Source organism: Cyrtonyx montezumae, unplaced genomic scaffold (genome assembly GCF_038088225.1).
Source record: "Cyrtonyx montezumae isolate F1298 unplaced genomic scaffold, pur_monq_1.0 scaffold_2, whole genome shotgun sequence".
Lineage (NCBI taxonomy): Eukaryota > Metazoa > Chordata > Aves > Galliformes > Odontophoridae > Cyrtonyx > Cyrtonyx montezumae.
The window spans coordinates 44,621,258-44,645,136 of NW_027071936.1; the positions used below are offsets into that span (position 1 = coordinate 44,621,258).

Below are 23,879 nucleotides of genomic sequence, written 5' to 3' on the forward strand. Positions count from 1 at the left end.
TTTAACATCAGTATTAAAAAGTACTTTCTTCAGTAAGTGACTACATTTGACTAACATGGAAAAATGCTGTTTTATTTCTTGCCTTCATTGAGATATGTTTCATTGACTTGTCTTAATGTGTCGTGTAAGACTGTTGTAGATTTGCTCTTTTTTTGTTTTATAATCAAGATACAGTTCTTGAAAGTTTATTCCAAACTTTTCTGATATCATCCATTTGAAAAATTCTGAGATTTGAAACAGAACTGTGTTTGGAAAAAACAAATGACCCACAAAAGGGAATGCTTTAAAATCTGTCATACATCAGCTAAAATGCTGAAATGTAGTCACGTTATGGGACTACATAGACTCATGTACTGCATTCTAGATGCAGTGTTCTTGAAGAGGGAAGGAAATACTGGCAGACTAACAGCAGGTGTACAACAAGAGTGCCATAATTAGACAAAAAAGCCATTTTCTAGAATATTCGCTTTCTTTCTAGTTATAGTAAGAGATATTGAAGTTTTTCAGTGCTTAAGTCTGGAAGAACTGCTGTATTTTTAATGTTCTTACACTTTTTAAAAAGTGAATGCCTATTCATACATTTTGCTTTTCTTATGAAGGAGCAACATTCTTCATAACCTATCAGAATGATAAACCTTCTTAGCTATGGAATGTTATAATATAAGCCATATTACAGAAGTACCTGCTACCTAAACTTAATTATTATTATTATTATTAGTAGTAGTATCATTATTATTATTATTATTATTACATTTTTATTTCCTTCTGGAGCTGTAAATTGTTTTCCCCCTTTGAATTATCAGATATAAGAAAACCAGAGCATTACTCAAGTGGGTTACTATTAGTAAGAGAAGTTCTAAATGCTGCATTTTGGATAGTCTTTGCTAAGGCATGTATGTACAAATGAATTCATAATCTTACTTGGAACATAAAGGTCTGTTGGTCTGTACATAAGCTATGATAAATAATTATGGGTTTTTTTTTTGTTTTTTTTTTTGTTTTGTTTTTGTTTGTTTGGTTTGGTTTGGTTTTTTGGGGGGGAGGAGGCTCAGTTTAAGTTGATTGAAATCAAAACTATCAGAGTCTATTATGCTCTGTATGTCCTGGAAGGACAAAGTAGCAGTGCTACTCTGAATCACTGGCTTGTGGTTGAGGCTAGAAAAAGTGAAAACAGTTATGTTCAAGCCATCAGGCAGAAACATCGTGTCTTGAAACATCAAGACTTCACTAGAGATGGGAAAGAATTCTTTTTTTTTAAACTGAGATGATGCCTAAGAAGTTCCAAGTGGGAGTCATTTACTCCCAGTTCATAATACTAATAGTGAATTCCAAGAGTCCCATTGAACACTTCAAGAATATGAATACAGTGAGCATCCTTAGCTAAAAAAAGAAGTTACTTAAGTTGGTATGACAAACGTTACTGTCACTCAGTGTTCTGAACAGTGAAGGAGATAGAAAGAGGAAAGCTAAACTCCTAGGAGCAGCTTTAGGGATGAAAAAGAACTTCATACCATGCATAATTTATTAATGCTTGCCCTGCACTCTTTTTCTTCTGCACCTGCTACTGTCTGCTCTCATAAACTGAATACTGGACTTAGATGGACTCTGTGCCTGATCCAAAGCAGCTACTCCCATGTTTTAGACAAAACTATTAGGTAGTTTGCTATAAAGAAGGTATCCAATACTTTCTAAGTTCTTTGAGGCATTATGCTCATGGTGTTCAATCTGAGGACTGTTAGTTAATCTTCTGCTTTCGGTGTGTATATAAAACAATCTGAAATTACTAGTTAAGTATTTAAGTAGTATTGGAAATATGCAATGCACACTTGGTTTTTTATATAAGCAGTAAAATTTACAGTCAGTGTTAAACATTTCAGCTTTTGTTCTTGAAAAAGAAGTGAAAATATTCTCAGAAGTCAGAAGAGTAATAATATAATTTCCTGAATGTCCCACAGGCAACAGTAACTGTATTTTTCTTCTGTTTTACAGAATAAAGATCCCAAAATGTCTCGAGTTGCACTGGAATCTTTGTATAGGTTGTTGTGGGTTTATGTTATTAGAATAAAATGTGAAAGCAACACTGTAACGCAAAGGTAAGTTTATTTTGCAAGAGATTCTAAGTTGCTTTTTTTTCCCTACTGATATTAAAAAAGATTCTGAAGTCACCTCAGGGTTGGGCTTGTTGGATAAGCAGAGGAACTTATGTTCATTGTTAATTCATCTTAATAGAGAAAACCAGAGGAACTTGTTTAGTTTGAAGAGGAGAATGAACAGCGTCCACGTTCTCCTTTTACACCTGTGATGATATAAGTGGCTAGAGAGATAAAAATCAGGAAATTTAGTTAACAGGCACTAATGATACCATAACAAATAGGATCTGAAGAATCCATCATTAATTATAGGTTGGAAATGAAAAGTATTTGTTTTTAGAAATTAGCACAGTGAGAATTTGGAGTAGTCATTTGCTTCTCCTTCTGACTATTACTAAGTAGCTCAAAAGCAGAATTTTGGTCACTTCATAAATTAACTCATTGTAATGTTCCCAGCAACAACAGAGAGCTGTACTCTAAATGGCAGGTCCTGCCATTTGTAGCCTTCTGTGATGTGTAGTAGTGAATCCCACACTCGCTTCAGATTTGAATCCTAACAAATAGGCTATTAGAGAAAATAATTCTTATGACAATTTTTTGACTTCTTACATTTCTTTCTCAATTCCTGTAGTCGTCTCATGAGCATTGTATCAGCACTTTTTCCAAAGGGGTCACGTAGTGTGGTCCCACGAGACACACCTCTGAATATATTTGTGAAGATTATTCAGTTCATTGCTCAGGTAAGAATATGTTTTATTTGTAAGAAATATAAATTGCGGACCATTTTTTGGAGTATTTTTAGAGTTTAATATATGGAATAGAATTTCCCCAAATAATAATAGAATTACTAATTCATATCTACAAGTGCTAAAATTAACTATGGTTGTAAATGTTATGATGATTAGTATTAATATTTGTATTGCTCTGTAATGGTTGTGTATGTATGCATATATAGATAAATAAAGTACACCAATATACATAGTATAAGTATAAGGGGCAAAGTATCTGAACATTAATATCCATTTGTATTTAGCAGGGAGTTTAGCCTCTATAGCCTGGAAAAAAAAATTGAACTGTGTGTGGCAGTAGTTGCTGTTGCATTAGAAGTTGTGTTGTTTTAGCTGCTTTTCCTGTCTTAATATCAAAATGCAGGGTGTAATCTCACAGGATACAATTCTCATTCATCTGTAACCTTATAAATTAGAGACTTATGTTTTTCCATCATAGAGATAACTTGTCTGTGCTTCAGTTTCTGAAATTATTTTCTTCTGTTTATATGGAGATGAAACAGGAGACAAAATCCTTTATGCTCTGCTTTGTTGTTGTTGTTGTTCCTAGAGTTCATTTTATTTATTTAATTATCAAATATTTGAGCCTATAAAGCAACCTAACTGTAAAAGCCTGTGCTTTATTTACTTTATTCTTTTGAATTTGTGTCTGGATACACAATTTCATGGTGAACTCTTCTACTGCCCCCTCATCCTAGTTTCAGAATGCTTTTTAAGTGTTCAGTGCATTTTTTATAGTGTGTTAAACAGATGGAGAACTGAAGTTCAGCAGAAAGTAAGTGCTGAAGTTTCTGTTCTTTGGTGCAGATTTTCACCAAACTAGGTAAAACTGTGTAACATACAAGCAGAGTTTTCAGCTTGACACTTCTACTAATGAGATCCCAGGGACTCAAATCAGGCATTCTCAGAATGAAGTAGATGTAATTAGTAACCTACTGTGAAAGCTTTATTTAACTAACTCAACTGTCATCAATAATAAGAGCTGTCTAACAGAAGCAGGAATAAAATATGCTTTTCAAAGGGATGTTCAGTTGGCTCATGTATCAGATTCATTTGTTCCATTTTTCTTTCTAGCATGTATGTTATGTTTCTGAACTTGCTTGAGAACTGAGCTATATTCATTAAAAAAAATCAGAAAAAAAGCATTTGCTGTGCCAATTTGATATATATGTTTTTCAGTTGGCTTCTCTTGTACAGATTGAAACAGAAGTCCAGTGGTATATGACCATTCAAAGAGAACCTGAGCTAATCTGAGATTACAAATGCAACCTTAATTGGTGTATTACCGACCTCACGTGGGCGTTACCAGTGTAATAATTTTGACATTTTATTTTTTATACGTTATATTAAAGAGTGTTGAACTGTATTATATTTTAAAAAGAGTGTTATTAATTCATAAGAATACGTAATAAAAATGAATATTTTAAAACGTTTTAAATATCATTTTTTGTTTTTTAAACTTCTAAGGTATGATACCCACAAACCAGTTGATGTATAAACCTTTTTTCCATTATAGGAACGCTTGGATTTTGCAATGAAAGAAATAATATTTGATCTTCTTAGTGTTGGAAAATCACCTAAGACCTTCACAATTAATCCAGAGGTAAAACAAACTTACTACTTGCATGCAATGAGAACAGGGTGTTGGGGAAAAATTTTGGAACTGTAGTTAAGTTTTTTTAAGCTAACATGAAAGCAGATTAATGAATATCAAAGAAGTTATTCTGATAAAACTGAAGAAATAAGTAGTTGTTACTAGTTAAAGAAATAAATAGCTGTGTGCAATTGCTGTTTCATTTCTGATGAGTAAGCCAGCAACACTACTGCAGTTACTCATTGCAACTATAAACCCAGTATGTGTGCGTGTGTGTATAGCCATAAAGCCTCTTTTTCAGGGAAATTGTACCCAGGTCTTACAGCTCAAGACCCAGTGTAATAGATGAGGTGTATAAACATCTCTTCAGTGTATCATTCTCATGATTCATATCGACTCCTTTAACACTGTTTACTCTAAAACATTACGTGTATTAGTCCATGTCAGTTTTATTGACTGGAATCGGAGAAGTGAGAGGCATTCAACAATCAAATTTTATTCTTGATACTTTAATTACTCTAATGTGTGATATTTAAATAATCCCTGTCCTACTAATGCTGACTGCTTACAGAGAGAAAATGCAGTTTGTGTTTCGCCTCATGTGTGTTACTTCAGCATTTATAATTCCTTTTGTTTTCTGCTTCTTTTTTCTTCCCTTCATTGCTTTTTTAGAGGATGAATATAGGCCTCAGAGTTTTCCTCGTCATAGCAGATAGTTTGCAGCAGAAAGATGGTGAACCACCAATGCCAACAACAGGAGTTGTTCTTCCCTCAGGAAATACTCTGCGTGTGAAGAAAATTTTTCTTAATAAAACACTGACAGATGAGGAAGCAAAAGTTATAGGTATGTACTAGTCTTTTAGAATTTTACATCCCAGTATGTACATTTATGTTCTTAGTTATACTTAAATAGTACGTTTGTGTATCTTTATTTCTATATTTATTTTAAATTCTATCAAGAATTTAGTGGTAGTATGTTGTAACGTTTCTTTAGAGAAGAAGCTCTAGGCAATATTGAACTTCTGATGTCCAAGTCTGGATTTGTGGCATTTTGAAAAACTGTTTTGCACTGCCAAATTAGCACACGGAATACTGAGTGCAATTAGTTTGATAATTCACATAGCAATTTTTCTTCCCTTGATTCACTCTAGAATGTTCCAAAATACAGCTGCATTGGAGTAAAATGCTTTTTATCCCTTTGTTTGGTTGATCTTCTGCAGATGAAATAGTTGTCTCTAAAAGACAGTTTCAAGCTAGAACTAAAATACTCAGAAATGAGAAAAGCATCTTATTATTACTCCAGTGTTTTTGTTCTTTCCTGAAGAAAACTTCCACTTTCATAAAATGCCTCCTACTGCTTTCTTGGGTATGCTTCTTTGTGTTTTCTTTTTGATGCCTAAAACGAGTTTCATGACAGCTTTTGTACAATGAGAAATTTATCCTAAGCTGAATGTGGTATATATTTTCATAAGAATATGAAAAATAAGTGAGAACATGGAATAGTGAAAGAGGTGATTGGAACTCTTTGCCTCTTCAGGAATGTCAATATACTATCCTCAAGTCAGAAAAGCACTGGACAGCATTCTTAGGCATTTGGACAAAGAAGTTGGAAGGCCCATGTGCATGACTAGTGTGCAGATGTCCAATAAAGAACCTGAAGACATGATTACGTATGTAGAACATTGAAGTGTGTTCACTGTTGCACTTGTATCATTTTGTTATTGTGCTGTAATGTTTCACAGTAATGCATCACCAATTTAGGCTTTTTATTTGAATATTAAATTCAGGCTCATCTTTTAAACTAATGCTAAAAATTTTCTAGTACCTGCTTAGTTTTGACCTAAGATTGAAAATCTTCATGATGCACTGATGTGGATTTTCCTGTTGTTTGTTGCTTACAAACTGGTTTTATAGGGGTGAAAGAAAACCTAAGATAGATTTATTCAGAACTTGTATTGCTGCTATCCCAAGATTGATTCCAGATGGCATGAGCAGGACTGACCTCATTGAACTGCTTGCAAGGTAAGTGAAATGAAATACTACTATTAGTGATTATTCCTTTGTAAGAGCTCCTTATATAATTAAGAGTATGTCAGAGCACTCACTATGAAGTTCAAGCATACCGATCAATTCCTCATATTCTTGTCTGCCTTCAGCAGTTGACCAGGTGTTGCTGGCCAGAGTAGCAGGAGTAAATTTAATATGGAAGATCTTGCACTTATTTTTAAAAGAGAAATTTTTGAAAAGGGAGTAGAATTCTGCTGCTTTTTTCTTGTACTTGTTTTGTTGTTTTGTTACTACTGTCTCTTTCTGTTAATAAAACCATTCCCAAAATGCAACATGAAAGCGTGATAAAAAGTCTCTCTTAGTTACCCTGCCTCATTTTTCTGTTTTTTTTTTTTAATCTGACAATATGCTTGTGCTTCAATTTCGAAACTCATTTTAGATTGTATGTGCTTTATTGGTACTAAGTAGTTGAGACAACCACATCTTTGCAGGTTGATAGTCTGAGCACTCGGTGAGAAAACATAGTTGGGTATGTGTGTGCAGGGCTGACTACTTATTACTGGAGCAATAAATTTTGCTTCTGTTTATTTATTTGTTATATTTCATTTTGTAATATAAAGATAGTCTCGGTGTAGGAAAACTGTTCAACTTTTAGTTCTGGAATTACAAGCTCATTTGCGTATAGTTCATTGAGTTCTACCTATGTAAATGTTTGTTAAGATGGGCAAGAGAAAATAAGGTTTTTGTAACGCTTTTTCTTCATAGAAGACAGGAAGCATTGAAAAATAATGCATTAGTGGATAAGTTTTTTCTACCATAGGAGGTAGACATACCTTGTATGCAAAGTGTTTTTTGGTGATTTTTTACTCATATCCATTGTAAGCTGCTTTATGTATTCAGTGCAGAGAATGCATCTTTGTGGAAGTGTTCTACACTGTACAATAAAAACAGGAGGCAGCACCAAACCTTAATTCATAGAGTCTGCTTAAGAACATGTGATTCTAAGGTGATGATACTGATCTTCTTTCTAAACAGGCTGACAATTCATATGGATGAAGAACTTCGTGCCTTGGCTTTCAATACTCTCCAAGCATTAATGCTTGATTTTCCAGATTGGCGAGAAGATGTTCTTTCAGGATTTGTATATTTTATTGTGCGTGAAGTGACTGACATCCACCCAACGCTTCTTGACAATGCAGTAAAAATGTTAGTGCAGCTCATAAATCAGTGGAAACAAGCAGCCCAAATGCACAATAAAACCCAAGATTCTCAGGTATTTTAAGTACAGTCCTTTGATATTAAAACATATTTAATGTTCATGCAGTTTTGTTAGTATGCTATTTTTTTTTTAGTTAATTGATAAAAATTTACTTTCTTACAGTGCTAAAGATATGTAGACCTTTTATTTTATTTTATTTTTTTGCCCAAATACTTGGTTTAATATTAAGTATTCTCTAAACTGATTAAATGACACATTTTTATTCAAATCAAATTCAACCTGCAGAATTGAAAATATTGAATCGTACAAAAATTTCCACTAACACATGCAGAAGATGTAGAAGTAATTTTATACAATATTTAATATGCAAGAGAGTTATTTACTCATTTTAAATTTTGCTCTCATTGCTTTGCTTACATGAGGAAGTAAAATAAGAAAGGGAAAATACTTTCTTGTAGTACTTGGTCCAAATTCAGAGAGAGAAAACAATACAAGCTAGCTGATACTGTACCATTTTCATAATTTAAAATATGACAAGTAGACAATCAAGACCTAAACACATTCTGATTAATTCTGTCATCACTAATAATAACACTATAATTTGATTATGTTTACTTTATTATTTATTTGTTTAACTTCTGTGGTTATTTCTTAGCGTGGTGTCCCCAGTGGTGCTGCCCATAACACCCTTCCTCTGGAAAGGACCCTTTATTCCAACGTGTTTCATGTGGTGGAAGGCTTTGCTTTGGTCATTCTTTGCAGCACTAGGCCTGCAACAAGAAGATTAGCGGTCAGTGTGCTTAGAGAAATAAGGGCCTTGTTCACACTTCTAGAAATTTCTAAGGTAAGATTTGATTACCCATTCATGTAACTGCTTAATGAAAGAATACTGTTTTTCTTGACTTCGTGATTTTTATGTTTTTGTTTTGTTTTCTTTTGTTTTTAGAGCGATGATGAATTGGCTATAGATGTAATGGACAGACAAAGTGCTTCTATCCTGGAGAGTTTCATACATCTTACTGGGGCTGATCAAGTAGGAGAAGTTTTACCTTAAACTTGGGTGTGAGATGATATATTTCTCAAGATGTATTTGTACGTTTTTAAAATCAGTGCCGTTATATTCAAGCTAATTTTATCAAGAGTTCCTCAGCTTCAAATATATATATATATATTTTTTGAGGCTGACAACATCGTTGTACATTTTCTGATCAGTAAGGTGCCCACCACCACCCAGACACACACATCCTTTTCTGTTTTTTTTATTTTTTATTTTTCTCCTCCTGGCTCACAGATTACAAGTTTATTGAAGGAAAGACCACTGACTTTTTCTGTCACTATGCTATGTCTAACAAGCAGTGCTTCCTTTAGCAGCCAGAATGAGAGCATTATACATATCAATGAGTAAGAGCTGAATTCTTTGATATATGTTTATCTTAACTATTAATGATCAAAGAGAAGCTTTTCCATGTTTAGGCTTAGGAAATGAGTTGTATTTCAGTAGTAGAACTGGAAGAGTCTGGAATCTTTTGGAAGGATAAGTCATTATGAGTCATATGTTGCTTTTTTCTATTATTGTTTTTCTTTTTTAATTATTATTATTATTTTTTAACAGTTTTCTGTTACTTAATATCTGTTTCCTTTCCAAATGTGTTTTTGTCACTGCCTGCATTAGGAACTTCTCTAAAAGAGCATGAATTAAGTAATGTATTTGAACTAAGCCCAAATGTGTTTCTGACACTAATATTTCAGAATGAAAATCTAACAGTGAAAAAATAGTACTCAATATGCATGGAAATGAAATGTTTTTTGTTTTATTTTTTTCCTTCTTTTCTTTCTTTTTTTTTTAATGCATACAGACTACTTTACTGTACTGTCCCAGTTCAGTAGATTTACAGACTTTGGCTGACTGGAGTTCCTCTCCAATCAGCCACCAGTTTGATGTGGTCAGTCCATCACATATATGGATATTTGCACATGTGACGCAAGGCCAAGATCCGTGGATTATAAGCCTCTCAAGTTTTATGAAACAGGAAAATCTTCCCAAACACTGCCCAACAGCTGTAAGCTATGCTTGGATGTTTGCTTATACCAGACTCCAGATGCTGTCTCCACAAGTGGATATAAAGTAAGATCATTTCTAAAGGAGATACGAACTAATTTGCTTGTATTCTTTCAAGATTTATCGTAATTCTAATGCTGTTTATGTTTCAGTGAGACAGTGTGCACTCCTAATATTTTCTATGGATTTCATTCATCTTCATATAACAAAAAAGAGCAGTTCTATTTGGAAAAAAAAAATCTGCTGTAAAGATTAATTCATGCCTGTGGCAGTATTTGTAGTTCAACAAGTTTGACTATAAAAGCATACATTATTGATGTACAATTTTGTTCTGAATAATTTATTCAGAGTAAACTGTATTAACAGTTGCAGAAACAAAGACAAATGATTTAAGGATGAATTCAGTGGAGAAACAAAACCTCATAAGCATTATTTGTTATACTGAATTTTTTTCTTTTCTTTAAATAGCAGCCCTATCAATGCAAAGAAAGTGAATACAACTACAAGCAGTGACTCCTACATTGGGCTCTGGAGAAACTACCTGATTCTTTGCTGCAGTGCAGCATCTTCTTCAAGCTCCTCTACTTCCACTGGTTCTGTGAGATGTTCCCCTCCTGAGACGCTGGCGTCCACCCCTGACAGTGGTTATAGCATTGATTCAAGAGTAGGTTCTTCTAATGCTGATTATAAGTACTGTAAATATGTATAATTGGAAGTAGAACCACTTGAGGTTTATGATAGCTATCATAATTTATCTGAAAATGTGTTTAAGTTCCTTTTTTCATTTGTTTTGGATAGTGCTTTAGTTCATTTCTTCCAATCCATACTGTAGAAACATTTCTGCCTGTGTTTTTTCAGGCAAAACCTAACCATGTAATGAAAGCATTAACCCTATTTCAAAGTCTTATCTAGTGATAATGAGGAAATATTTTGCTTACCATTATTTTTTACTTTTTTCTATCAGAAGACCTCTGTAATTCTGGCCCTCTCATTTTTCCACTAACAGAGGCAGTGGTCTGTTCAGATGCTATACTTTGTTCTATTTTTCCCAACTGCAGATTTGTCTGCATTACTGCATGTTACCTGCAGACGTGGTTGGGCATTCTTTTGCAGTTTTTTAATTTAATCTCCTCTTCAGCTTCCTGTAGAAGATAGGAAAGAGGCAGTGAAGATAACTCATAGGTTTTGCAACAGATTTTTGGCAGAAGCAGCCTACTCTTGTTGTTACCAAGATTCTGTCCTTAAATCTGAGAAACTGCAAAATGAAATTTTAATGGATTTACTTTTCCTTGTAAAGAACCAGAAGATCTTACAGGATGTTTGTAGGCAAACAATGTTCTCATGAAGGTTTTTCTCCGATAATGAAATATAGAAATGTTCCTATAATCACAATGTCTTCAAGATCATTTTTGATTTTCAAACTTCTGGAGATGACTCTCAGATGGAGTGTGTGCCATTGCCTCTCAGCTGACTGTTGAAGTCTTGCATAGCTGCATATTCAGCTCTTTTTGCAGACTTATTGACCCTAGTAACAATCTATTGTAGGACAGGGAGCCTCAGTAGGTACTGAACAGATGGGATGAAATCTTCCCAGTGGCTTTTTAAGTTCAGCGAAGAAACAGCAAAGAGCAGGGGAGACAACTAGTGATTATTCTGAGGCCTTTTCAATTATCTTTATCCATCTTCGTCGCCACAGAGGAAGGATGTGCATTTTGCACCATCTCAGAAATTTGTTTTCCACACCACATGTCCAGAACTTTGTTTTTATCATAGAATTGTAGGGGCTGGGAGGGACCTCTAGAGATCATGAGTAGTTCAAGTCAGTGTTTACTGTGAGAAGAATCTGATATTATAGCAGATGTTTTAATCTCACTACCTGTGTGTTGGATAACTGCTTCATTCAGGTTTATTCTGATTTTCTTCTTAGATCATTGGCATTCCATCCCCTTCTTCCTTGTTTAAGCACATAGTTCCAATGATGCGCTCTGAGAGCATGGAAATTACAGAATCCCTGGTGCTGGGGCTTGGCAGGACCAACCCAGGAGCTTTTAGGTAATTGCTATGTTTCATCTGGTTTTATGCTAATGATTACAAAACTGGGGAAATAGAACTCAGAAAAAGGCTTTTTTATGCATTAAAATATCTGTGAAAACTGATTATCATTTTCTAGCACTTAGCTATGTGACAAGAATTTTTTAGAGGCTAAACTCATTTTATCATTTTAATGCCTTTTATTGATATTAAAGACTGCTCTATGGAAGAACAGATCGTGGACTGTTGACATTTACAATATTAATTACAGTCATGATTGTAGAGATACTAAACATAATTGATAACACAAATTAAACTTGCTAGAATACTCATTTTCCCTTTTATTTTCTATTAGTAACATCATGAGCTTGTCTACTTTATTGTGTGCTTTCCATTGAAAGCCAGCCTTTTAGTATGCTTAACCAAAAAAAAAAAAAAACCCTTACAAAGACAACCCCCCTCCCTTTTTTTTTTTTTTTGTTAATTGAAATAGAATTATTATACTACCTATCACCTTGTCTAAGTCTCATGTAATTCAGCAGACTATGAAAGTTTTTGCAACTTTCTGAACACTGTAATACATTTCCTGAAGGAGGACCTTTGAATGGTTTAGCAGGGGACTCTAGTCACTGAGCATGAAAACTTCAGTGAATTATGCTTTTAAATTAAAATAGCACTGAAAGAACACAGAAAATGTGGGACACAATGCAGCAAACCTGAAGTAGAGGAGGTAATTACTATGCTAATGTCATCAAAGTAGAATCAGTAAGTTTGACCTTAGTGTGCTGTCTGCATAGATCCACACTGCTGATATCTTTTCTGTTCCTTTGCCTATCTTCTTGGAGTCAAGATAGTTGCAGTTTGGCAGAAGGAACTGAGAGAAAACTGTGGAGCTTCAGAACAAACTGGGAATGTAACCACAGCATCAAAACATTGCTTTTCAGTTTTCATGAAGACTAGACTGACTAGTCTGTCGGTATATCATTGTTGGCCTTAGAGAAGCAGTGTTTATTAACAGCTAAATGCATCTTGACAGCTGCAAGAACATAATATGATTAGCTACCAGCATCTTTTTTGTCCAATAGTATCTGTTTGCATCATAAGGCTTTGTCAAACCCAGAATATGAAAGTGAATGAAAATAATATCTGATAGAAACAGAACTTTCAAAATGAAAATGTAATGTAGTTTTTGAGAAATCCATTTTGTGGTTTGTATTTAAATTAGGAAAATCTTCTCAGAAACATCCCTTGTAAATGCTTATTTATTTCAGAAAGGTACAAGAAAACCTAAAAATGTTTTCAATGAAATTTAAACACTTGATATGAAACATTTTTCAGTTGAGTTGTTAATTTAATGATTGTTCATATTCTTTTAATTATATTATTTTAATTCAGGGAACTAATAGAAGAATTACATCCTATAATTAAGGAAGCACTTGAAAGAAGGCCAGAGGTAATTAGATGTTTTTCCTATATTCAGCACACAGTTTTAGCTGTCTTCTCAAAAATGGTAGAAAATAACTGTTATGCTTCTGCACCTAAAAGCTGTCAGTTTACCAGGTAACAAAATGAAATGTTACTTTTTAAAATTAGTGTGTTGTATTTACAATAGAAGAGTTTTGTTTTGGACTCTGTGTTCTTCTTGTATAAAAGGAGTTTAGTGGTGAATGACTAGGCATTCTTTAATTCCTGTTGCCTAAGCATAATTTAACATAGGTAAATAATGCCTGCAATTAGTAGTTCCTAAGATGGCATTAATTTATACTGTGATACAGCTTTGTTTAGTTCTTTAAAATTGAAATGGCTATGAGCTCACCTGGCTGTCTGCCCTGAATAAAAATCTTCTGCTGAAGAGGATGTTTTACTGTGGGGTTAGAGGCCCCTGTAGGTATCCATAGAAATAATAAACTCTGAAAACACGAACACAGATGATTATTCAGTATTTTTTTATGGTAACTGTTGTACTCATATTAGTAATAAATTCATAATCAAATACAGTTGATGAGAAGGAATGTGACTTTTGTTTCAGAATGTTATTGGAGTATAGTGTGTTTTCTTAGTCTTGCACACACAGAAAGATTGGTGTTGTAGTTCAGTTAATTGTTTTACATGTCACACTTCATGACAGGAGAGTTACAAAATAAAAGTGCATTATTTAGTTAATATGTGTAATAATAAACTTATACCCCCGATAATTCATTTCTAATTGTAGTATAGATACAATGATGCTTGTTTGTGCCATACAGTTTATCTGTTTTTCTCACTTAAGCTAATTCTGCATTTCTTCTGTTGAATAGAACATGAAGCGACGCAGGCGTCGAGATATTTTACGTGTACAACTAGTACGAATATTTGAACTGTTGGCAGATGCTGGTGTCATTAGTCACAGGTGGGGGCAGCACTGATAAGCAGGATCACTATATGATATCTATAGTGAAGCATTATTAATTAATTTCTTGTGTTTCTAAAATTGCATTTTCTTCATTTGTCTAACAATTACTCCCAATATAAGAACTAATTCTGTGGAAGGATGAGTGACCTGTGAAAATAAGACTTGATTGTTTGTTTACTTTCACTGGAGTATTTTATTTAGCAAGGAAACAAGCTTGGGAAAAAAATGACTTTGACTTCAGTGTTTGCAATAATGAGGTTTTGCTTCTATTAAAGAGGAAAATATCAGGATTGCTTTTTGTTGTTATTTTTTAAAACGTGTATATTTAGCAAACAGTTTAATATTTTTATTTTTAAGTGCAAGTGGTGGCCTTGATAATGAAACACATTCCCTCAACAACACTTTACTTGAGTATGTTGATCTAACAAGACAACTCCTAGAAGCAGAAAATGAAAAGGATTCTGATACACTGAAAGATATCCGATGCCATTTTAGTGCCTTAGTGGCAAATATCATTCAGAATGTTCCAGGTATGTAAAAAGATGTTGATAACTTCTGATAAACTTTATTTTTTTTTAATTTTATTTTTTAAAAAGCATTAAAAAATCTACTTTAATTAAATTAAAGTTTTAAATTAAGTTTTAAATTAATTAAAGAATTAAAAAATCTACAAATCTACTGAATTTGCAGAGTATATTAATAAAAATATACTATCAAGTTTTGAACATGACTTTAGCAATGAGGGTTTTTAAGAGAGATTTCTGGTACTGTTTAGAAGCTACAAGTAATTTTCTCATTTAGCCAAAGTCTTGTTGGCTGGCAGTGCATTTAAATTTTTAGATTAATAAATAGCTTATCCTTATATCTCAGTGACATTAAGTGGGATAACAGTAAACCTACATCCAGCTGTTATGATATTGAAATAATGTGTCTTTATTTTTTCCCTTTTATGGTAATTATTTTGATATGATTCACTTTTATGTACTTTATTTAAAAAATAATCTAAAAAACATTTCTTACTATATTTGCTTTACTTACAGTCCACCAGAGAAGAAGTGTCTTTCCACAGCAAAGTCTCCGCCACAGTCTATTTATGTTGTTCAGTCATTGGGCAGGTCCTTTTAGTATCATGTTTACTCCCCTGGATAGATACAGTGATAGGAACATGCAAATAAACAGACACCAATACTGTGCATTAAAGGTATTCTAACACTTTCTGAACTTTGGAAATAGATTCTCATGTTGATTTTGCTAATGTGTATTTAATGTTTTGGCTTTTGTGGGATCCTTGATTTTCATATCCTTGTTGTCATTTATGACTGTAATTATTTCTCTGTTTTGCCTACTTGCTCGTTTTAGTTTGTTTTCCATACTGTAAACCATTTCACGTAGGATAAGAAATACTTAAAATTGCTAGTAAATGTTGACTTCCCATGACTCCTCAGATGCTTAAGGAGAAAGACTTTCATGTAAAGTTCATTAACAAAAAAATTGTTGTATCAACTCTTGCATAAGTTAGCTTTTCACTTTTAACAGTTGTATTTGAGAGTTCAGAATAGCCTGATTTTGACTGTAGTATTTCTTAAACAAGATGTTAGTCAGTTTTTATTAGCCTTAGTCTTTCTTGTCTGAGAGAATAGGTGATAGTTTTCTGGCATTGTAATGGGCTTGATAAAAACACATCTGCTGTATCTGTGTTATTAAAATGTAGTGTTTTGCTTTCTAAAGGCTATGTCTGCTGTACTGTGTTGTGGCCCTGTGGCAGATAATGTTGGGCTCTCATCTGATGGCTATTTATACAAATGGCTGGATAATATCCTGGATTCACAGGATAAAAAGGTAATGCAGGCAACGTAAATATTGGTTTGCAGCTCTCAGTACTTTAAACATAAGTATTCATGAATTACTGTGGTCACATTGACCGAAAGGCTTTTGAGTGGCTTATGCCTAAAGCTCTTAGAAGTGCATATTTTTGCCTTGTCTTTGACACGTACTTTCACCAAGTTGAGGAATGCAGTCCCCAGGCACATTCTGAGCACAGACAAAGCAGAACTGAAGAGGAAAGGACTGAAGCTTTTTTTTTTAAAGTTTATAAACTAATCAGTTGGTAAAGTTGTAGTAATAAGCACAAGCTTCAGAAATGTAAAGGAGACAAGATTTTTAATGTGAGGACTGTGAGGCTCCAGAGTTCATTGATGGTATCCTATGGAATTCTGAAGACCAAGCTTTACATCTATTTAGGAAGGCAAGCATAACATCTGAAAGATAGGGCTTCCATTGCACTAATACTATGATGGCATGAAATTACTGCTTCGGTAGGCTAGATTCAAGGGATTACACAAGTCTCCAGATGGATCAGTCCCTTCTGTCCCATCCTGTCTATATTTAAGTGCTTCTCTGTATCTGTTGCCTTCAGGTCTGTGTTCAGAAAAGAGTAGATAGCACAAAAAGGGCTTGGATGGAGGAAAAGGATCGTTAGAGCTATGTAGTTGTTTACTTCAGTAGTCTTTTGCTGATTGTACAAGTTGAACATTAAACAGTTTGATAGTATTATCTGTTGTTATTATAAACTGTGGACTCGTTATTTTGAGCTGGAATAATTTTTGTATACTACAGATGTTTTGGATTAAATATCTATTTCCCTCTTTTATGCCATTTTTATAAGTTGGCCCTTTTTTATTTTTTTATGTTATTTTATTTTATTTTTAATTGGTTCATTTCTGAATACAGGTTCACCAGCTGGGCTGCGAGGCAGTTACGCTGCTCTTGGAACTCAACCCTGACCAGAGTAACCTCATGTACTGGGCTGTAGACCGGTGCTATACAGGTTCCAAGCGGGTAGCAGCTGGCTGCTTTAAAGCCATAGCCAGTGTGTTTCAAAACAGGTAACACAGAATTTTTCAAAACTTTCATCTTCAAAGTGTAATTTCATGTAGAACATTTTTTCCAACCTTAAAGAATGGAGATCACCCCTATTTGCACATATGTGTTAGGTTATTCAATATCATATCCCCTGTGACTTAGCCTTTACATAATAAATTCCAGTAAAAAAAATCAAATTAATGTTATTTATTTCATGCTTGCAATTTTTCCCTAGGGATTACCAGTGTGATACAGTGACCCTTCTAAATCTGATACTGTTTAAAGCAGCTGATTCTACTAGGGCTATCTATGAAGTTGCTATGCAACTATTACAGGTTTGTAAGCTAATTTTGATTCAGTTGTTTTTGTTTTAAAAATTAGAATAATGTCTGTGCACTGAAAATAACAGCAGCAAAACCCACAAAGATATTTCCAGTATTATTTAGTTGCTCTTTCAACTAAATTGAACTGTTTTCTTCTCTGTTTTAATGCATAGTTAGTCCAGATCCTTACTTGGCCTAAGTAGGTGTCAGCAAAATGTGTCTGTTTTCAAGGAGTAAGCCCTGAAGACTTACATTTTCACAACACAGGCTTTTCTAAGATACAGAACCTAAACGAAGATTTTTCTAATTTGACCATACAAAAGTGTTTTATAGATCAGTTTTTCTAAAAGCACCTCAGAGAAAAGTGTACTGCTTCTGTTCCTTTACTCACTTTACTGATATAGCTGTCAGTTTCCTGATTTTAGCATTGCTGCCAAACATTTTCTCATCTGTCAACACAGAGAGGTGTTAGGAGAAATGTTGTTAGTCATTTACTTCTGCTAGTTCCTTCCCAAAGGCATTTAGGGGTAATATAGGCAATGCTAATATTAAAAAATGTATATATGTACTGCCCATAGTTCACACCAGAAGTCATTTTGGAGGTGTTTTCCAGGGTCCTTGTGAGCTAAATTAAGCAGTAAAACCCTTTCTGAAGTATACTGTTGCTGACATGTCAGCACTCACAGCTTTCTTCCTTTTGGTCCCATCATTCTTATCAAGTGAACGGTGCTGCTTAAGACCAGCCAAAATTAATTTTGAATGTGCTGAACTGCTTTAGCTTCCCCCTGCATTTCTGGCACATCATAGATTGCATTTATTCTATCCTTGTCTCAAGAGTAGGAATTAATATTGTTTGGAAATAAAAGTATTCAATAGTATTTTGCAGTTTGTTACAGTAAAATATGTTTTGAAAGTTATTTTGAGAAAGCAAACCTGAAGAATTATTCATTGGAAATGCATCGAATGAAATGAATGATAGCTGTTCTATACTATAGTGCCATGGTGCTTATGAATACTTATATATGGTGATCTATCAGATACGAAGCATTAAATGAGAGTAGATGCCTGAATTTTAGAAGTGATTTTTTAATAAAGACTTCTGTTATAACTCTGTTCAGAGCTTCAAATTCTGATCATTGCCGTTGTAGATCTTGGAACCAAAGATGTTCCGTTACGCTCATAAACTGGAAGTTCAGAGGACAGATGGAGTTCTGGGTCAGCCTTCTCCTTTACCACATCTGTATTCTGTGTCATACTATCAGCTGTCAGAAGAATTGGCAAGGACTTATCCTGAGCTAACACTTGCCATCTTCTCAGGTATGGTTTAAAATGAACCAATATAAAGACCATTGGGTCTGAAATGTTTTACAAAACATGTAGTTCATAATTCAGTAAAATAAGGAATACAAGATAATATCTTCATAATAAGTGGATAAAATTGAATTTACTGATTAACAGTTTTTGTTTATTTTTATTTGTAATATATTAAAGAGGAAACAGAATGAATCAAAGATTACTGACTTTCTAATATATAAAAGAGAAATCATGTATTAATAAAATAATTTCCAACGATTTTCATAATTCCTCTTCTGTTCTTCTAGTATTTTTGTTTACCGTAGATTGCTTAAGAATTATATTCTGTAGCATTTTAAATAGTTGCAGAATAACAACCTCTCATATAAATTAAAAAAAAAAAAAGCAAGGACAAATGTAGGAAAAGTTTTAAAGTGCTTTTTTGCCAGTTTGTATCTGCACATTTATTTGTGCTCTGGGTTTTCAGTTGTCTCTTCAATTAGAGGGATTTTTCTCTAGGTAATAATTTTTAGAACTTACTAAACACAATATGATATAGTGTATTTTTTTTCCCCTTGGTAACTTGAATTGGTTTGTTCTTACTGTTTTTATAAGAAATGAGCAGTGCTGAAACCCTGCTCATCAGTCTGGTTTGCCATGTTTCTAACTGTCTAATGTGCAATGCATAGTAGTTCATCATGACTCATTTTTATCCTGGAAAGCATTACTTATGCTTTCCTCTCCATGCAGATAAAACTGGCACATAGAGATTGAATTTTGCTTTCCATTTTCAGTGAAGAGATACTAATAGAATAAAACTAGCTTGTATTTTTCAAGAATTGAAATTAATTGAAATTAAACAAGCTTGAAGTGGAGGGGGAGAATGTAAAGCTTACTTGATCAGAACTTTCAACAGTTAACAGAAGTATGAGAACCTAGTATGCAACTTTCTTGTTTGTGGATGCTAATCTGCATATATGCATATAGCAGTTTATTTTCTTCAACCATACTGTTTGCTGAAAGTGTCTTCAGTTAGCTCTACTGAAGAATACTGGTGGTAGTTATGCAGTAGCACTACTCAGTTGAACAAAAAAATTATGTCATTTTCAGTGATTTTTTTATATTAGTGTGTTGTACTGGATCCGTAGTAGTAGTTATTGGTAAAATCAATTCTAATTAATGATCCTCAATTTATGTATGTATGTAATCTTTGAATTACAGAAGTAAGTCAGAGAATCCAAACGGCTCACCCGGCTGGGAGACAGGTGATGCTGCATTACCTGCTGCCATGGATGAACAATATTGAGTTGGTAGACTTGAAACCTTTGCCAACTATTCGACGGCAAGATGAAGATGAAGAAGATTCTTTGAAAGATAGAGAAATAATGGTGAACAGTAGGCGCTGGCTACGAGGAGAAGGCTGGGGATCACCGCAGGCTACAGCCATGGTCCTGAACAACCTTATGTATATGACTGCAAAGGTAGAAACTGATTGGTGCTCCCAGATAATAATGTTCAGAGATAGTGTTACAGACTTGCAGGAGTTACTGCTCATATTTGTCTGCTTATTTATGAATACTCAAACTACATTTTTGAGTTCTTTTAAGAAAAATGTAATATAAATAGTTTAGTAACTGTTGTGTATAGCAGTTGCATATTACGGCTTTTCCATATAGATGTCTGTTTGGATTGATAATACCTAGTCCACTCTGTACCTATGATCTCTAAATGGAATTTTGGAAGAGATTTTGTAACTCTATTTGATAGAACAAATTCTCAGATACAAAACAATATTTTTCAACATAGGAACCGCCATTAGCTACGTTTTCACCAGTGATGAACAAGAGCCTGCGTACCATTCTTGTCAAAACCTGCAGCAGCAGAGGTGACCCACTGTTGCCACTGCTGAAACACACCACCCACTGCTTCACCTTACTCGCACGCACTGTTTGGTCTCCATAAACTTTCAATAAGCTTTGATGGATGTCAGTGTGTGCCATTTTTTCCACATGGGAGATTTCAACACATTTGCTACGTATGCACTTCCATGTCAGATGCCATTTTGTCAGACTGCCCATCACATGGCAACAGAATATAATGGAATACTGGTGGGGAGGTTCAGCCTCTATTGCCATACCGCTGACTTACACCTCCAATGTAATAGGCTGGCATAATAAAATGGGAGGCATTACTTTTGGAGCAGACCTAGTAAATATGTAATATAGTTAATGTATGTAAGCAACAAAACTTATTTTAATTTTTAATATTTTTTGTTAAATTGGTAAGAAAAGAGAACAACAAAAAGCTAACTAATGGGATATTGACTGATGGGATATAAGTGAGGGATATTTCTCTCTTGTCTGGTAAAGAGAGACAATCGGTTTTTTTAGTTGAATATCTGATTGCAACTCTACACATTCCGACTGAAAAACTTCTTTATGTTGAATGTAAAAGGAGTTGAAAATATACCAAAAAATTTTTTTTGGCAGTCTTGGAAAAAAAAAATTCAGCTGGAGTTTTCAGGAGAGATATTTACTTTGTTTTCCAGTACGGTGATGAAGTGGCTTGGTCAGAGATTGAAAATGTCTGGACTACTTTGGCAGACAGCTGGCCAAAGAATCTGAAAATAATTTTGCACTTCCTGATCAGTATCTGTGGAGTGAACAGCGAACCCAGCCTTTTGCCTTATGTAAGTATGCTGTATGAATCTCCTTGGTGTTACTGGTGTTTTAGAAATTAACTGAGTCTCCAATAGTAAAGATCACCGAGCAAATATTTGAGGTGTTATTTCTGAAATATCCAAATCAAACAGCATAATAGTATCATCGTATGTTTTATGAACAGTGTATACTGCGAATAAATCAAATACAAAATGTACATAAACCTGAAGGGAAGGTACAAAGAACAAAGAGGCAGACTGTCTTCACTTTAGTCATACCCAGTGCCAGGGTGAGGGAGAGGGCACAAACTGAAAAACAGGACGTTCCCACTCTGCTGGTACAGGCTGAGCATTGGCGCAGGTTGCCCACAGAGGTGATGGAATCTTGGGAGATTCCCATAAGCTGCCTGGACCATGCTCCTGGGCAGTCTGCTCTGGGTGACTCTCCTTGAACAAGAGGAACTCCAGAGGTCCCTGCCAACCTCAACCTTTCTGTGATTAGTGTACTAATTCTAGAAATAGGCTTATAGGATTAAATGGACACTAGCTGTCCCTGGCAAAGAAAAGCTTTTGCTATTTCAATGACAAGTTCAAGAGGCAAGGAATGCTTTTCAATGTAATATATTCACTGTATGCTGAAAGCCTATAGAACTCTTGAAATTGAAGAAGCCTGCCGTTGATAAGATGAATGATACAAGTATTTGTAATACAAAACAAAAGAGAAAATAATTTCTATGCTGCTGGTAGTCTGTTTATGAAAGTAGCAGTAACTGACTGCAATTTACTCAGTGATAAGTCTGAAACAAAGCCATCTATCAGTTATGAGCTGTCAAAATTCAGTGTCTGAGATGGACCGTGGACATTATTTAGTAAGTAAATTTTTAAACAAGGAAAATATTTATTGAACATTTGCTCTTGCATTTTTGTTCCTTTGTCAGAAAAAAAAAACAACTTGGAGATTGATTGCTAATTTTAGATTAATTTCATTCCATGTGTGCACTGATCAATTCCTTTCCATCATAATATGCAAATCAGCAGCCACAGATAGTTTCTGTTTGTTAGGAAGAAATAAGATAGTTCCGTAACTAATATTTTCATTAGAAAATTGTAATAAGTTTTGCTAGCAGTCTGGAAAAGTACATATGAAGTAAACAAAGACAGGAAGAGGAATCTGTGATGAGTATATATTTTTATCTTTATGTGTGTTTCTGTGAATATATCTAGGACTTGTAGTATTGTGTTCTTACAAAGGCCATTTTAAGTTCATTGGATGGCAGATGTTTTCATTGCAAATCAGAAAATCTAGCAATGGAGCCTCAAGTCTTTCCAATATAGTTTGAAGCAGCAGACAAAGTAATTCCATGAGTCAGACATCCTAAATCAATTGCTTAGCATTTCACTTATCATTTCTTAGTGTCATTCTCCAAATATTAGTCTCAGATGTTGCTAAAATCTTTGTAAGAAAAAGCTATTTTGTTTTAGGAATAAGTTGCATGTATCCTCACTAGCAATAGAGGCAGAGAGTTGATCTAATGAGTTGATAAAATCTTTTCCTTTTTAAGTTTATTTTCCAAATCACCATGGTAAGAATTTTATTTATGTATTTTGATATTCTGTGTACATGTAATTTTTTTATTTGATGGCAGGTAAAGAAAGTTATTGTTTATTTGGGTAGAGACAAAACAATGCAACTATTGGAAGAGCTGGTGAGTGAACTTCAGCTTACAGATCCCGTCAGTTCAGGAGTCACCCATATGGATAACCCACCATATTACCGCATCACTTCCAGCTATAAAATCCCTTCTGTCACTTCAGGTGAGAATTTATTGAACTTAAAATATTATTGCTGCTAACGACAATCATTTTTCTATTAATCAGTTAAAATATTGGAGTTCATATGTGAAAATCTAGTAGAAGTACAGTGTTCTATTTCTGTTAATTATAACAGAATTTCTATTTTAAAAAATTGGCATGTTCTGGTTTATCCAAAATTCTTATTAACCAGCATCTGAAAGACTCACAAGGAACAGGATTGTATTGATGTTGTTAAACTTTATCTGCATTCAGATCTTGTACTGTTTACCCTCAGTATATCACTTTTATGTTTGTTCAGCTAAACAATTGGGACAATTCACATCTTTATTTTTTTTTTTGTGAAGCATCTTTCAAAGAGAGCGGATGGGAGCATCTAAGTGAGGATTTAGCTTTTCTGCTACAGAGCTGTCAATGTTCTGAAGCAGCCTAGGCCTATCACCTAGGGATTATCTGGATAATAAGGTGGATGCATTGGTACTTGTTCATGTGTGTTAAAAATGTATTAAAAAACTTATGGGGCTCTTATACTTTCATGTTTATTGAGCGTAATGAAGTAGGGAGAGGAAAGTGCAAAATTATTCCCAGTGTTGATCAGGTTAAGTGTGATGGCTGATAGTTTCTCTTAAATAGAGATTGATATAAGCTTCATTGAACACTGTTAGGTTTTAATCCCTAGTCTGTTTGTGTTTTGAATTAACTGCATACCAAAGTCCAACTGCATTTTACAGATGAATAGTAGAAAAGAAA

The 23,879-nt window shown here is 34.1% G+C and overlaps 1 protein-coding gene across 8 annotated transcripts in view; it reads left to right on the forward strand.

Moving 5' to 3' along the window:
- The window catches only part of FRYL (FRY like transcription coactivator), a 152,277-nt gene that overhangs the window by 86,487 nt on the left and 41,911 nt on the right, over positions 1-23,879 (forward strand). For all 8 annotated transcript variants that reach the window (XM_065737049.1, XM_065737048.1, XM_065737043.1 and 5 more), the window contains 23 exons: positions 1,990-2,093; positions 2,722-2,830; positions 4,395-4,481; positions 5,145-5,316; positions 6,010-6,142; positions 6,387-6,494; positions 7,515-7,752; positions 8,354-8,542; positions 8,645-8,731; positions 9,555-9,823; positions 10,226-10,421; positions 11,685-11,809; positions 13,184-13,241; positions 14,086-14,177; positions 14,538-14,710; positions 15,221-15,381; positions 15,909-16,019; positions 16,911-17,065; positions 17,278-17,377; positions 18,514-18,682; positions 19,880-20,139; positions 21,207-21,347; positions 22,964-23,132. In XM_065737049.1, coding sequence (XP_065593121.1) covers positions 1,990-2,093; positions 2,722-2,830; positions 4,395-4,481; positions 5,145-5,316; positions 6,010-6,142; positions 6,387-6,494; positions 7,515-7,752; positions 8,354-8,542; positions 8,645-8,731; positions 9,555-9,823; positions 10,226-10,421; positions 11,685-11,809; positions 13,184-13,241; positions 14,086-14,177; positions 14,538-14,710; positions 15,221-15,381; positions 15,909-16,019; positions 16,911-17,065; positions 17,278-17,377; positions 18,514-18,682; positions 19,880-20,139; positions 21,207-21,347; positions 22,964-23,132 — 3,406 coding nt within the window. The remainder of the gene's footprint in view (positions 1-1,989; positions 2,094-2,721; positions 2,831-4,394; positions 4,482-5,144; positions 5,317-6,009; positions 6,143-6,386; positions 6,495-7,514; positions 7,753-8,353; positions 8,543-8,644; positions 8,732-9,554; positions 9,824-10,225; positions 10,422-11,684; positions 11,810-13,183; positions 13,242-14,085; positions 14,178-14,537; positions 14,711-15,220; positions 15,382-15,908; positions 16,020-16,910; positions 17,066-17,277; positions 17,378-18,513; positions 18,683-19,879; positions 20,140-21,206; positions 21,348-22,963; positions 23,133-23,879) is intronic.